At 39.7% G+C, this 15975-nt stretch overlaps 2 protein-coding genes across 9 annotated transcripts in view; one reads left to right on the top strand and one right to left on the bottom strand.

The window, feature by feature from the left end:
* The first annotated feature begins 921 nt into the window (after positions 1–921).
* On the top strand, positions 922–8993 carry LOC106164867 (uncharacterized). 2 transcript variants are annotated; one of them, XM_087015157.1, is made up of 12 exons: positions 922–1291; positions 1585–1713; positions 2236–2402; positions 2539–2749; positions 3013–3296; positions 3535–3873; positions 4055–4194; positions 4486–5818; positions 5968–6501; positions 6642–7559; positions 7821–7994; positions 8182–8993. In XM_087015157.1, exons 1-11 carry the CDS (start codon positions 1033–1035, stop codon positions 7974–7976), a joined length of 4470 nt encoding a protein of 1489 aa, XP_086871283.1. In that variant the 5' UTR covers positions 922–1032; the 3' UTR covers positions 7977–7994; positions 8182–8993. The 2 variants fall into 2 exon arrangements, with proteins under 2 accessions (XP_086871283.1, XP_086871288.1); XM_087015162.1 differs by having other exon boundaries at positions 7821–7998.
* Positions 8994–9267: 274 nt separating this feature from the next.
* The window catches only part of LOC106168695 (recombining binding protein suppressor of hairless), a 34954-nt gene continuing 28246 nt past the window's right edge, over positions 9268–15975 (bottom strand). For 6 of the 7 annotated variants that reach the window (XM_087015180.1, XM_087015168.1, XM_087015173.1 and 3 more), the window contains 4 exons: positions 15525–15680; positions 14974–15077; positions 13613–13694; positions 9268–13224 (listed from right to left, as the gene is read on the bottom strand). In XM_087015180.1, the coding sequence (XP_086871306.1) occupies positions 13018–13224; positions 13613–13694; positions 14974–15077; positions 15525–15680 (549 nt within the window). In that variant the 3' untranslated portion in view covers positions 9268–13017. Of the gene's footprint in view, positions 13225–13612; positions 13695–14043; positions 14120–14973; positions 15078–15524; positions 15681–15975 lie in introns of those variants that run through there. The other variant, XM_087015193.1, reaches the window with a different exon arrangement.

The raw sequence follows: 15975 nt of genomic DNA, 5'->3' as shown, positions 1-15975 counted from the left end.
CAAACGGCACCATGTGCCCTCTAAAATATCAAAAATTCTCGGGGGCCATTTAGCGGGCCCCGAACCCCACGCCAAGGGGGAGGGGGAGAGGTCGTATTCGCACCCGCGGACCCCCCCCCCCCCCCCCCCCCCCCCCCTTTCAAATAATCCTGGATCCGCCTCTGTAGCAGCTAAAAAGTTGGTAAAAGACGTCTTGAATACAATATTTATCAGCCAGAGATGACCTAGTGAAGAGGATAGGTGTACTACTGGGTGAAAAGCTTGGAAAGCGACATGTGTTCATGAAATTCATTTAATGTGAGGATTAAATGTTTTTGAAATAGCATTTAAACATTTAAGTCTGCATACTGCGCGTACTACAATATGTCTATAAAGTGACTTGACTGCAGCAGCGAGCCAGCAACATGCAGGTGAGAGACATGTCTTTTCATTTAAATGACCAGTATCTGACCACCAGGGATATTGTACTGTATTTGAAAATTAAATTAACATTATGTGGGGTTCACTGATGAACTCGAAATCGACGAGAAATGGTGAACTTGATGACAGACCCAATAGGCACGGGCCCAAACTACAGATGCCAAGATAGGGAACGTCTGCACTCTTGATACGAACTTAGTAGTGTGTACTTGGGACGAAATCTATCCATTTGTATGCCCTGTCTTGTCGAAAATAAAAATTAGATGGACATCACTTTCCCTTATCTGACCCCCTGACTGCAGTTCATCACGATGGCTTCATGACCATCCTCACGACGTCTAAGACACTGAAATACATGTACGTATATCTTTGCTGGCAAGATACTTTGCGTGAGGTATGCCCATTATTGCTGTTTTAATGGGTAAATAAGATAAAGATTGTCTCAGATGTTGTCGTTATAGCCTTATGATTTTTAAATGATCTGTCTTAGAATACATGCATATACACAGTATATAGGCCTATTATTTAGTTTTATGAATGAATTTTGCAAGTAGTCGGTTCAAACTTTATTGTTAGAAAGTGTTTCACCCTTTGCAGGTGGTTAGACTGAAGATGACTTGGTGGACATTTTGCGTCCCCGTTTTATTGTTTTGGGTGACATTTGTCACATGTCAACAGTGTCAAAGACAACAGTTTGGCAGCATAGATGGCGACATAATTTTGGGGGCTACGTTTAACATACACGCGCAGGCGGCGGGTGCAGAGGGTTGCTCTGAGAAAGTGAACGCGGACGCTGTTCAGAGATTAGAGGCCGCACATTTTGCAGTGCAGAAGCTGAATGAAGATAAATTTTTACCTGGTGTTACCTTTGGTAAGTACTACATTTTTAATTAGAAATCTATCTGAGTTTAATCAATATTTATCCGCTACACCCCCTGTCATGAGAATATGAAAATTAATGAAACGGGGGGGGGGGGGGGGGGGGGGGGGGGGGGGGTTATAACCGCCCATTTCCCCACAATTCTCTCTCTCTTTCTCTCTTAATTGATAAAAACATGAAGTAATGACCAGAGAATTAAACACATTGACCTTAGTCCACAATGACGTCTAGTCCACAACGACCTCTAGTCAACAACGACGTCACGTCCTGTCCATGTTTCTCAGGTATTCGTTCCTACGATGACTGCGGCCGTCCCGATGTGGCTGTACATCGCGCCGTGGACTTCCTGGCTGAGAGGGAAAAGTACGCTGACGACTCGGGAAGTATCTGCCCAGCAAATGTAATGTTTCCAGGTATTATGTCTTGTGTTTTAATTGTTATTATTATTTCATAAACACAATGATAGACTGCCTTTTAACCAAACATCCTCGTTGGTATACTGGCGACTGCTGACAGTTGGTTTGCTTACAGAAAGTTATCAACTTAAAAAATAAGACGCACAACTTATATCTTGGCAGGAAACAAACACAAATATATATTATTGATATGAAATTTCTACATTCCAAGTAATATAAGTTCTCATGTTTTAACATGCATTTGGTGGTATTCCAAGAGTTGTTCCATATTCTAAACTGTCAGATATTGAAAGGGCCAATAATTTGCCATCATTAAATATTAAAGAAGTCAAAATCAGCCTGATGCGTTTGTGAACGCTAGAGTTTCAAATCAGCCATTGTTTAAAACAGACAGCACTGGGGTTCAACTGCATTTTAAAGTTAAAAGTAACGCAATGACTATTTAACACCCTCAAAAAATTCTTAAATACCAAATCAAGGAAATAGATTAATTGATTATTAAAACTCTCCCTGTTTTAGGAATGTTATCTGCCCTATACAGCGGTGTGACGGCCCGGGTGGCTCAGTTTCTGAACTATATCCCTCTGCCTACAGTCAGTTACGCCTCTCACAGTCTGGAGCTCAGCGACACCAACAAGTTCCCCTATTTCCAGAGACTGGTGCCAAGCGCCACCTCTGCTGTACAGGTGGGTGTTACTTTTTATAAATCTAACTTCTAATTCTTCTTCTTCTTAAGGACAAAACCGTTTTTCTTTTTTTCTGCCAGTTTGTTTCTTGCAGTTAGGTCTAAAATGAACACCAGTTTCTTTCCCGTAAAAACAGGTTCTGATATCCATCCTACAAGAACTTGGCTGGACACATGTATCTGTTCTTGTTGGAAGCGACCCTTATGCTCAGGATCTGAAATCCGAATTTCTCCGCTTGACGTCAGTGAATGACATCTGTGTGGTGGCGCTGCAGTCGGTGAATAACGAAGATCGTGACGTCGACTTCGACCCTCACATCAAAGAATTTGCATTTGCTGCGTCCAAAGGTTTGTGAACAGTAATTTCTATCTTTGGTAAGATTAAGTGGATTGTGCACTCTAGGACGATTTGACACATTTATCAGGTAATGGTGTCACTGCATTTTGATAATTACGATATTACATTTATACAGATATTCTGATATCTGATATTCGATGTTCTTATATACTGCATATGCGTTTTTTTTTCATACTTCGAAACAATTTTATGTTGTTTTCAGCAAACAAGCAATTGACCCACATTAATAATTACGCTCGTCTTTTGTTTCCAGGAGCACGCGGTGTTGTCACCATGGTAATTCCAGAAATATTGCTCCGTTTTTTCCAAGCTGTTAACGCTGCCCAGGCGTCCGTGCCGGTGGTGACTGAGTTACAGTGGGTCTCGGGGCTGCCGTTCCACTACAAGCCAGCATACGACCAATTGAAACACATCATTCGCGGCATGATCAGCTTCAATGAATATTCTGCTCACATCACGGAATTCAGAAACTATTTTACCTCTCTCACCCCAGAAAACAATTTGGCGGATCCATATTTTGGCCAATACTGGGAGCAGGTGGGCCATTTCCACGTTTTCTGTCTTGTTAATGTATCTCAATGTTTTTATCATTCACTATAGACTATGTTTTGGGAGACTGGGCTAGAGGGCACAACATATACAGCTAGAGGTTTGAAGAACGGATTAAGGTACTTTTGGAATCGTATTTGCCATGCGGTGAACAGTACCTTTTCATGGCACTTTTACTCATGGTTTCTCTGTCTGTATCCATGTTCTTTTTATTTCATCATTTCAGCTGTATGGCTGTACGTTAGGACGCAGCTGCAATGCCTCACATGTGACATCACACGTCAACAATTATCGACAGTTATCTTTTATCTCCGAGACCATCGCCGCCGTCTACACCTTTGCCCACGCGGTGCGTAAAGCCCACAGCGCCCTCTGTAACAGCTCCGCGCTGTGCGGCGACTTGATCCATCTACCTGCTGAGAAAATGATGAGATATCTACGAGAGGTAGAATTTGTTCATTTAGACAATAGAACCATTGCTTTCAAGGACAACGGAGAAGTGAAACACGCCATGTACGGAGTGAAGAATGCACAGCTGACAGATAATGTGTTGGTATTTAACGAGGTAATACTTGCTTTCTTTTTATATATATATTTATGTTTTTCATAATTCAAATGTACGCATATGATTTTGATTTATTATTCATGTTCAGTTATGGCCATTCAGCTAAATATGCTAACCCATTTTCATATACATGCATTGGGCGTATTACCTTCTTGTGAAATAATTTTTGTCAAAAATGCAGGTAGGGACTTGGGTGGATGGAAAACTGTCCTTAAGTAGCCCCATAGAAATGTACGATAGAAATGGAACTCGAACACCAAGCTACGTTACGTCTAGCTGCTCAGATAGTTGCGAATGTAAGAATAAACAACTGGACAATAGGTAATTAATGATATTCATAGCGTTTATTGTCATGTTTAAATCAATTCTAATTGCATTTTTGCTACCGTAAGTAGGCGTAAATATTTTCTCATTTTAAATTCTCCTTCACCAAATGGTGGTTTAGAAAGCATATACGTGTAAGATTCCGTTTTGTAAATTGCAACTTCTCGTAAATCCTACCGATGGAAAACGACATCAACGTGTCTGCCCGATTCAATGTCACTTATACTATTATAGTTCATATAAATATAAATTTAAATCATGTTTCATATTAAAAGTTCATTCCTTCAGGTTCTCACGTCTTGACGGCGGTGATGTTGTACTGGTGGGGATATTTGACGCTCACCTGGAAGGAGACGAAGTCAAGGAATGCAGTGACATTGTAGACAAGCTAGGAATGCTAGGAGAGACTGAAGCATTTTTCTATGGACTAGACCTTGTCAACCAGGACCCCAGCGTTCTGCCTAACGTGACCCTAGGTGGCATTGTTTTAGACAACTGTAACGTCAACGCTGATAGGTTATCAAGGCAGATCACTAGTATTTTACTGGAGGAAGTAAGCGTCGCTGGCGCCAATGTAGACGCGGTCCCAATGCTTGGTGCTGTTTCTGGTATCTCCAGTACAGGTGCCATGCACGTGCAAAGATTCCTTGAGGTGTATAAACTACCTCAGATAAGTCACAGGTCGTCCAGTCCACTCCTGAGTGATAAGGCAAGATTCCCCCACTTTCTGAGAATGATAGCGTCCGATGTTGCACAGGTAGATGCTATGATAGACATTATGAAGGCTATGAACTGGACTTATGTCATCACCGTGTTTTCTGATAACGCTTATGGTCGAGCTGGAATGAGACAGTTTCTACGTAAAGCGGAGAAGGAAGGCCTTTGTGTAGCAACACAGATTATGATTGAGAACTACTTTCCCTCAGACGATGCAGTCATGGAAAATGTTGTTCAGTACATGATTGCTGGCGTTTTCCCAAATGCTAAAGTTGTTGCCATGTTTGTGACAGCCAGTCACGCCAGAGCAATTTTACAGGCCAGAAATCGTCTGCTTGGAAACACGTCAAACGAAATCATTTGGCTTGCCGCGGACGCGTGGGGACTAGCGGGACGTCCTGTGAGTGGCCTAGACTCTGTTGCCAGGGGAGCAATAACCCTTGATTTTCACTCCCAAACTTTGCCTGCTTTTGGACGCTATCTGACATCTCTTACGCCAGAAACTAACAAAAGAAATATTTGGTTTGAGGAATTATGGGAACAGCATTTTGGATGCTATCTTAGAGACAGTAGTAAGTACTCCAAACCCTGTTCTGAAGACCTGTCCCTGAGTCACTCGGATGTTGCCCCCTTTCAGTCCCATGCCGCCAATGTAGTAGACGGCGTGTATGTGTATGCAAGAAGTCTCCAAAAACTGATAAAAGATTTTTGTCCTGAGACACCCTTGGAGTTATGCAGGAAGGCAAGGAACAACCTCGATAAAGTGTATGAATACATGACGCGATTGGATTTCGAGGGAAGCGGCGGAACACGAGTGGCCTTCGATAGACTGGGGGACGGCGTTCCACGGTATGGCATCTACAACTTTCAGAGGTTACACGACAATAGCTATGGGTACGTTAAGGTGAGTGCATTTCATGTTTAATTGTTGAGAATTTTTGGTGGAAAGAAAGTAATTTTTTCTTTTATTGTTAAGACAATTTTCAAATTATTATTTTTATTTTTGTTATAAAGTTGTGCAGTTTTCAAATGTGTATCTCCATCTTTGACTAGGCTGGTACATGGACGGAAGGTGTTTTGAACTTAGAAAAACAGAATCTTTATTATTACGCCATTAACGACACTGCCACCAAAACTGCAGAAGCTGTCACTTCTTCGTGTCTGAACCCGCCGTGCAAGTGCTCCACCGAGAAAATAATGGATATGCCATTCCATGAGCAATACCGCGATTTCACACTCCTGGGCTACTTCCCGCTGCACGCGTACCAGTCATTTGATGACACTTGCGGTGCTCTTCGACCCGAAATGTACCAGCAACTTTTGGCGTTCTATTTTGCCATAGATCAAATCAACAAGAACTCCACCATCCTCGGCGATTCTGTTTTGGGTTTTATGGTTTGGGATACTTGTTCTAATTCCAAACATGGCGAATTTGTGTTTGAAGCATTTGATTTGAACCTGCGCTTATTCAACCAGCCCCCGGACCCGCCCATTCTCACTAATGTCATGGCTATGATTGGAGGATACCTTGATGACGTCACGGCCGCCATAAGCAAAGCCAATCAGAGAGGATACCATTTGGTTCAGGTAAAAGACCGCCGTAATTTAAAAGTTGAGATATCATAAAAACAAAATAAAGGACTTAATTCGTGTATTTATTTTTTAATTCATTTTTTGATGAGTTGTGTCATTTTTAAAATAATTTTTTTCATTTGTTTATTTTGTAGATTAGTCCTGGAGCTACATCCCCCGTGTTCAATAACAAAACCAACCACCCAAGGTTTTTAAGGACTGCCAGAACTAACACAGGGCAACTAGAGTTATTGACATCACTTGTGAAAGAAATCAGAAGAAGTGTCATTTCAATTGTGTACTCTAATGCAAGTGCGGACGAGAAGACCGTGGAATCACTCATAGCTCTACTGGAGGGTCAAGGTATTTGCACAGTGGGCGTGAGAAAACTGCCAGATTCAGAGGGTGAATATGACGGCGTAATTAAGGAACTTTGCAGCGTCCACGGTTTGACGGCAGTTATCATCTTTGCCAGTGAATCTGAGACTCGTCAGCTGCTTCTTGCCGGGAAGCGCCAGGGCACTGCAGGAAAACTGATGTGGATAAGAGGGAACCCGTGGAGAGCGGGCGTGGTTAACGGAGTGGAGGATGTCGTCCGAGGTAGTTTTACCTTGCAGCCGGACTATCCTACAGATTCGAGATTCGACACATTTTTGGAACGTTTGACGGCAGACAGTTTTCCCAATGACCCGTGGTATAGAGAGTTTTGGGAGGACCATTTCGAGTGCGGTCTTGAGTTTGGCGGTAAATACGATGTGGTGTGTAGAGGAACGGAGTCTTTTAGTGAGAGACCACTGCCCCAGCACTTCTATACCTCAAATACCATCAATGCTGTGTACGCGTATGCTTTAGGGGTGACAAATCTTTACCTTAGAAAGTGCGGAAAAGTCAATGTATCTGGATGTTTTGATGAGGTTCCAGGCGATGATGGAAGTATTGGAGAACTCCTTGAAGAGATAAGCAAAGGTAGCTTCTCTGGAGCTGCTGGTCAGCCGTTCTCGTTTACAGAAGAGAACAATGGTCTGGGACGCTACAAGGTGTTAAACTACCAGGGAGATGCTGGGTTTGTAGAGGTAGGCGGCACGTGCTTAGGCACGTACTTAGGATCGGTTCTTGAATGGCCGCGGAAAAGAGTTGTATTCAAAATACAACGCTTCATCAATGCGAAAATATTGTACTTAAATATTCCCACCAACTTTAAAGGAATATCATCATTGATAATATATAGTAAACTGTTCTACCAGTGCAACCTTATATATTTTTATGGCTTGATATTAGTTAACGGCAGCATCTGTGAGAATGAAGATTGATTCATGTGATGTCAAATATTTCAGGTCGGTCAGTGGAAGGACGGCAGGCTCTCGCTAGACCTACAGGCCGTCAAGCTGTACGATGCTCAGGGTAACGTTATGAAACTGCCGACACAGCGCCGCATGTCTCTACCCTGCTACTGGTACAATATGTTTCATCTACCGTGGAATATCTACTGAAGTAGCCGATGATATTAGGCGGGTACATTTATTATTATATATTTATTTTAGGTCAAAACTAATGCTTCTTTTAAGATGTTCCTTAATAATATATTTGGCTTTTTAGATGACAATGATTTAACTTCTTTATATACATGTTTATTTATACATTCTACTATTGGACCTTTTTTCACTTTTATCAACTGAGATATATTTTTCATTTTAGGTCTTGTTACTCCGAAGAAGCAACTCCCGTTTTGGAGAAGAGCAACAATTTACTAACATACTCAATAGTATCAGTGGTAAATTAACAGTTAATCTTCGTTGTCGCGGTATGGCTTGGGGGAGGGGGTGGTTCTAAAATCATTTCCATGCTTATATGGGCACTATCAGAATGCCTGTAGTGGCTTTGAACAAGATGTCCTTAATTTGGGGGTTATCTGGATATCTATTATTCTGATATTTCCAGGTATGTAAAATATAATTTGTCCCCTGCACTATACATATATGATAAAGTTCGTAACTTTGAAGCTCAATATTTTTAATTTCCTGTTTTCTTTTTTAAACGGATAACCGGCACTGCACAACTTTCTTGTAAATCGTCTTATACTTGTTAAAGATGAGGGGCCAACTTGGCGTTAACCGATGTATCCTTTATTAGAATATTTTATCCAGAGCTGTAGCTGCAGAAGTTGTTGAACTAGTTTGGACTCTTCAGTACATAAATACGGTTAATGGTCATAGCCTGAACAAAATGTTTCAAAACAACAATTAAACATAGTTTCTACATACCGTGACCGACTAAAACGCAGACCATGCTTCACGTGCATGGCAGGTGATGACTTGAACCATGCAGGTGACGTATGGATAAGGGTTTTCTTTGCATAAAATTGAAACATCTGCCACAGACCAAAGCCTCGCGATTAAGTAAAAATAAACATGACTACATGAGATTTGAGCAGAGTGGAGTTGGAAATAAGGGCAGACCAGCAAGTGCTGCGTGATAATGAATAAAAGCTTTCTTAATTTGTCCACGGACATTTTCTGGTTGACAATTTTCCTTTTATTGACATTATTTTGCTAAGATAAAGATGCTGCAAAATAGAAATTAAGATACTTGTCCCTGAAAATAAATAAATGAAAGTGTAAAGTGTTTTTAGTAAATCCACTTTTCGAATAATAATAATCTGATTGCGAATAGAGAAAATAACCAAAGACAAAAAAGTTTTGACAACCATGGGGTTCGTATTCGGACTGACCAGGGGACCAATACTTGGAAGCGTCAGCTGCGATCAAGATGAAGACGTCAAAATAAATTTGAAAAATAATACTTTTATTGTTTCGTAATGTGGTCTACAAGTTTGTATCTAACAATACAAAATGCAACTTTGTACAATGCTTTCACCACCATGAACAATAACAACAGCGACACAAGATGGATGTAGTTTACATTAAACTTCACAGACCACATATTAATGACCTTCATGAAGTCGATGAAGTGACGTTTGGTTGATCTGTATATTGCACAATTGCGACCACAGTGGCGCAAAGCGACATATGACGTCAGAGGCGCCCCCAGACCAGGCACGAGGCCACGTGACCGAAAGGGTGAGCGGCACGTGCTTGGTCTGAAATGACGGGCTCTGCGCTTTTTTATACTGCACACATGTACATCATGTATTTTTTATATACCCATGCTATAGAATGATACATTGTGCTTCTACACCTGCTTTCTATTACTGCTCTGAGTGCTTCTTGGGCTTGATGATCAAACACTAGATTCTATTGACAACTACACTGCCACATATTGTCCCCATATTCATTACATAATTTTCAATCTGATATGGTAATGTTAAAAGAGAATTATCCATTTCATACAACATATTGGACACGTGAAATCTTAAACACCACTGAACAGCACATAGAACACAATTTTCTACTGGATTTCAATTTTGATGCAAGGCAGGTTTGATTTTCTTTGTCAACATGATCAAAATGATCTAGCAAAACCTTGTCTCTTTTTCATAATTTGCTTAAATTTTGACAGAGGAATAAAATCCATTCACACTTTACCTATCAATTACCACAGTAAGAATATCTGCAACTGCAAAAACCGATGAACACATGACTGAACATATTTTTTCATGATATCAAATAACAGTTTACAATATAGATACTTTGGTCAATAACTTATAATCACTTTTGGTAAGGCACTTAACAGTTAGGAATATTCATATAACATGAATGAATAACATAACCCAAACTGAGTTGACTTAAGACCACCAGGCAAGGCAAGTATAATGTCAGTACAGAGAAAGCTGCTAATGGATTATAAGTAGAACATAATAGCAAACAGAACGTGGGATTTCTTGAATTAGTTAATACAGTTGCATATGAAATACAATACATAAAAAGAATGGCTTTATATGGCATGAAAAAATTAGTTGGCGCAAAATTCAACTCCAAGGCATTGATATAAAACTTGGCCTTGCTTTAAACAACTACTGACATCATCTTTGGGTACAACTTTGTCCAGCAAGTCTTTAATAAGGTAATGCCTTTGAATAGGCAAAAAGATTTTTTATACTCTACTATAACACCAGTTAACAATGACTGAAGGAGAGGGCATAAATTGTGCTTATACACAATGCCAATGCTACACAGCCAGTAAAGTCTCCACTAGCACAATACCACAGAGCCAGTGAAGTCTCCACTAGCACAATGCAACATATCCAGTGAAATCTCCACTGCCAAAATGCCACACAGCCAGTGAAATCTCCACTAACACAATGCCACACAGCCAGTGAAGTCTCCACTAACACAATGCCACACATCCAGTGAAATCTCCACTAACACAATGCCACACATCCAGTGAAGTCTCCACTAGCACAATGACACACATCCAGTGAAGTCTCCACTAGCACAATGACACATATCCAATGCAGTCCTAACTATCACCATAGATTACTGTGAAGGTGCTCTTATAGACTATGACTGGCAGCTATAGTGGAATGTATTCCTTCATTTAAAAGTTGCTTCACTCAAAATATTTCACCTACAGCTGACGTTCATAGAGATCTAAAATGTTGGCTTAAAAATATAGAATAAAATCTGACACTTAGTATAACCTGACGAGCATATAGTTATCCCTAGCTTTAAGTAGGCATGCATGGCTTGGCACAAACATGTCAGCTACTAAAAGCAATGGTTGCACTGCAATCTATGGGAAACCGCTGGGACACAACACCTAAAACTTCCAAGCAAGATGATATTTGGTATAAGTATCAACATCCTTTTGGTCACAGGTAAAACAACAGTGTGTTGACGGGACAGAATTGAAATACATTTAAGTGGATGTCTGTAGCTTGGACATGAAACAGAATGGCATGTAGCATCAAATGTTACCTAGGTGTGAATGAAGGAACTTGGTCCAGGTAGCTTCCCATAAAGACAGTTTTCATTTTTTAGTACCAGTATAAAGGTTATAACACAAAAAGATGATGTGGACCTTTCATTTATCAAGCACAGTCAAAATGCTCAGGAGATCGTGTTTTAGCAATCTCACACAAACCTCAAAATAAACGCTGTCGAGGAAAATCGTAACGAATGTGACAGAAAATTTTGTTTGGCATGCATGAGAGCACTTTCACAATTTTGCCCTGACAAAATACCTTTAAATTTGACAGTAACAAATGATACTTGGAATAAGCCTGGGCTGATGAAAAAAACATTGCCTCTGTAAAAACATTAGTTTTCCATTTATAAATACATGTGTAATGTATGAAGATATAACTAAGGCATCTCTCTATCACATTGCTCCCAGTGCATATTGAGTGAAATGGTTTGGCTAAGAATACCTCTCATGGTAGGCTGGGAGCTAGAAGGTTGTGTGCTGTGACCAGTGGCCTGATAACATGATCTGTGCCACATTTGTTGTATTAGATTTAAGTACTTAATGTAAAGTGGCTGAAAAGTAATGAAGGAGAGCCAAGATGTCCTGCAGGTTATGGTGTAAACTGAGAGAGAAGTATTGCGTATGGTCCTTCCTGGCCTAAGTATGTCTTTCATAAAAATGAGATAATATTTGTATGTGCATGTGAAGATACAGATCCAAATGCGAGTGTGTGCGCCTGACCATTCATGTTTGCGTGTGTGCACTGAAGCATGCAAGGGTGAGTGAGCGTGTGTGCAAATGCATTCTTAGGGTATAACAACAGTTGGCTTTACAATAAATAATGCATCCAGGCCTGCATAGAACAACTTCATTCTATGAAAATACATGTACATGTCTTTATACAGAAAATATGCATAATGTGTAAATACACGGACTTGACACAGGTTACATGACTGGTCATATCCAGGGTACAATAAGAATGGAATATCATACAAGTCCAGCCAATACAAGATTGTCAAAACGCACAATTCTGACAAGAATTTGAAAAATATTTTCTCTCCATCGCTCCTCCCCAAGCTACAGGACCATTGCTGTATTTCAGTTTAATAGAAAATGTACTTGAATTTGCCACATAAACCCAGCTGTACTGACACTACCATATCTGCCATGGAGCAATGCCTCCCATAATACTGCTGTCTTGTATGCGTCTCTACATCACTTTCACTTGTCCAGACCCACTGGGCACTTGCTGTAGAAAACTTCTTGACAGGGCAATATATCTGGCAACATTAACCTGGTGGACAGTGTCTGAGTTTTCCCTGCTGGTCAATTAAACAGCAGCATATTGCTGCGCTGTTGTCTCTCCTGAACAGGTTGGTCAATTCAACTTTCTCCCTTTCAGCTGAATGTGCACTCTCTAAACATCCACATCAGTTACTTCTCGTTGTGAAATTAAGCACCAAAAAACAAAAACATACAGAAAAATAAGTACACATGGGCTAACTGTATAAAAGAAGATTTGGCCATTTATGTTTTGTTTTCCATGAATGATTTCCCCATCACGGTCTGTTCCTTATGAAGGCACTCAGTGGAAAAAAACTGAGGTGATTGATACCATGAACTCCTCCTGGCATTGCCACTATGTAAACATTCTCAATATTGCCACTGTTAGGACACAGCAGTACTGCTGCTATTACTGTATTGCTGATGTTGTGTCTCGTGCACAGAGTCCGTGGTCTGTATTACAGAGGCCCCTGGCCGCATGGTCTCATCAATGGCGGCACAATGCGGCCGCGGGCCGGGCTCTGGCGTGTAGGTAAAAGTCAGTCCTGTTGCATAGATTACACCATCCTCACGTACCAACGACACTGGGACCTAAAACAAAGACGGTGAAAGTCACCTTTAATGAGAATATTTCTTAGGACTAAAACAATGGTTACACAGGATATGACCTAACTACAGACATAGTGGTTGCAAGAATCAATACTGAATTTACTATTGAGAAGTAACAAATGAACGTCTATTTGCTGTTGGTACTTCTGTGAAGGATTCTGGAAGGCAGACATCTTGGTGTAGGGAAAATTGCTGAATTTTCCTGAAATAATTATTTTTAGCTTCAATGTCTGCCTTAATTTACTTGCTTTGCTATCCTTTAGCACATCAATGATTTTTTTCATATTTTAAACATGTTATAAAAACAACTGCTTTAACAATATCTATAGTTAACTGCAAAAGAATTGAAGAGACTAGTCTACTAAATTACCTGCAGGGGTTGCCTGACATACTTCCATCCTGACCTGAATGCTGAGATATCTGGGACCACACAAAGCATTCCTTCTTCACATCTAGAAGGAATACAAATAATATACAATATCTGGGACCACACAAAGCATTCCTTCTTCACATCTAGAAGGAATACAAATAATATACAATATCTGGGACCACACAAAGCATTCCTTCTTCACATCTAGAAGGAATACATATAATATACAATATCTGGGACCACAAAGCATTCCTTCTTTACATCTAGAAGGAATACAAATAATACACAATATCTGGGACCACACAAAGCATTCCTTCTTCACATCTAGAAGGAATACAAATAATATACAATATCTGGGACCACACAAAGCATTCCTTCTTCACATCTAGAAGGAATACAAATAATATACAATATCTGGGACCACACAAAGCATTCCTTCTTCACATCTAGAAGGAATACAAATAATATACAATATCTGGGACCACACAAAGCATTCCTTCTTCACATCTAGAAGGAATACAAATAATATACAATATCTGGGACCACAAAGCATTCCTTCTTTACATCTAGAAGGAATACATATAATACACAATATCTGGGACCACAAAGCATTCCTTCTTCACATCTAGAAGGAATACAAATAAACTACAATATCAGGGACTGTACACAGCATTTCTTCTAATCTAGAAGGAATACAAATGAAATACAGCATCACAGAGTCATGTTAAGAAATAATATATCTGAACTTTATCACTGCTGCTTTGAAATACACACACAAAACACAAAGACAAAACAAACATCCTACTAGAATACTAAAATGATGTCTGCATTTGTGACCTTAATCATATTTCACATTAATTTTACCAATATTTCACAAGTGTTACACAATCAGAAATAAGTGTTACCTGTTCAATATAACACAATGCACAACAGAAGTGTGTTACCTGTACAATATAACACAATCATAAGTGGGTGTGTTACCTGTACAATATAACACTATAATAAGTGGGTGTGTTACCTGTACAATATAACACAATCATAAGTGGGTGTGTTACCTGTACAATATAACACAATGCACAACAGAAGTGTGTTACATGTACAATATAACACTATAATAAGTGGGTGAGTTACCTGTACAATATAACACAATGCACAACAGAAGTGTGTTACCTGTACAATATAACACTATAATAAGTGGGTGTGTTACCTGTACAATATAACACAATGCACAAGAGAAGTGTGTTACCTGTACAATATAACACAATGCACAACAGAAGTGTGTTACCTGTACAATATAACACAATGCACAACAGAAGTGTGTTACCTGTATAATCTGACATAATCAGAAGCAGATGTTTTACCTGTACATAGTTTCTGCCTCCACATCTCCAAACCATACTTTCAGATGAGGTGTAAAGTTCTCCCCACTCAACTCTAACATAGCCACATCGCCACCTCCATTTAGCTGGAATTTAATTTAATTAAATATAATTATCAAGATTTCCAATTAGTTAAAAAATGACAAAAAGTACATCTAATATGTAAAATCAGAGCCTTTTATAATAAGAAATCTAATCACTTAAAATAGTTTTAAAAGACAAGCGTTCATTTTTCTTTGATTCAGAAGTCCAATTTTCCTATGATAGACAGATTAGAGGTCTTACAACAGAAATTGCCATTTGTGACTGCAAGCTGTAGATTTATGGTTGCAGAAACTAAATTTATGACTTAAACTGTGATTTCATGGTGGGTCATAAAAATACATATTGCAAGCACTGCAAGTCACATAATACAAAACTTAAGTTTGCTATAAAATACCTATAAAAAGCCACATTTACTACAGCTGTCTTAGTTTCCTGCAGTAGTTCATCAACTACAAAGTGGAAGGCCCTATGTCTGGCAGAGTACTTACATATAAATTATGTACTAAAGGCACTGGTGTGACAGGAGCTTTGACTGGACCCATACCCTCATAGAAGGTATACTCTGCCTTGTCCGTGCTGATGATGGTCCAGGACGCCCCGTCATTGATCATCTCTTTGTTGGGCTCTTTAGGACAAGGCGTGGCCTGGCAGAGAGAGAAGATGGCGTTGGTGAAATGTAATACTGACTATGCAGCTCATGTATCTTCATCAAAACTTTGAACAACCAACAAGCGCTATAAGATACTTAACCTTAGGAACACAGACTTTCAACAAGTGCTTTAGAATGTTTAAACATTCATTTTGGGGCACAGTCATGAAAACACTGAAGATTTTTATTCTTTAATCTTAAATCTTCAGTGAAATATTGAGCAACCGAGTCTGTTTGTTAAACACCATTACATAATCACTGGACTGTTTTCTCCCTCTACATAACTGTTC

The sequence above is a fragment of the Lingula anatina genome, chromosome 1 (assembly GCF_051362555.1).
Source record: "Lingula anatina isolate TDL-2025a chromosome 1, LinAna3.0, whole genome shotgun sequence".
Lineage (NCBI taxonomy): Eukaryota > Metazoa > Brachiopoda > Lingulata > Lingulida > Lingulidae > Lingula > Lingula anatina.
Note: the sequence above shows the minus strand (reverse complement) of the source record. Positions and strands in the feature narration are given on the sequence as shown.

What these genes read in the sequence shown, in the direction of transcription:
- LOC106164867 (XM_087015157.1), top strand. Translation starts at nt 1,033, where the DNA reads ATGACTTGGTGGACATTTTGCGTCCCCGTTTTATTGTTTTGGGTGACA. An exon ending in GCGCCACCTCTGCTGTACAG is followed by an intron (nt 2,403 to 2,538) that starts GTGGGTGTTACT and finishes CCGTAAAAACAG; the next exon opens with GTTCTGATATCCATCCTACA. An exon ending in TTGGCCAATACTGGGAGCAG is followed by an intron (nt 3,297 to 3,534) that starts GTGGGCCATTTC and finishes TCATCATTTCAG; the next exon opens with CTGTATGGCTGTACGTTAGG.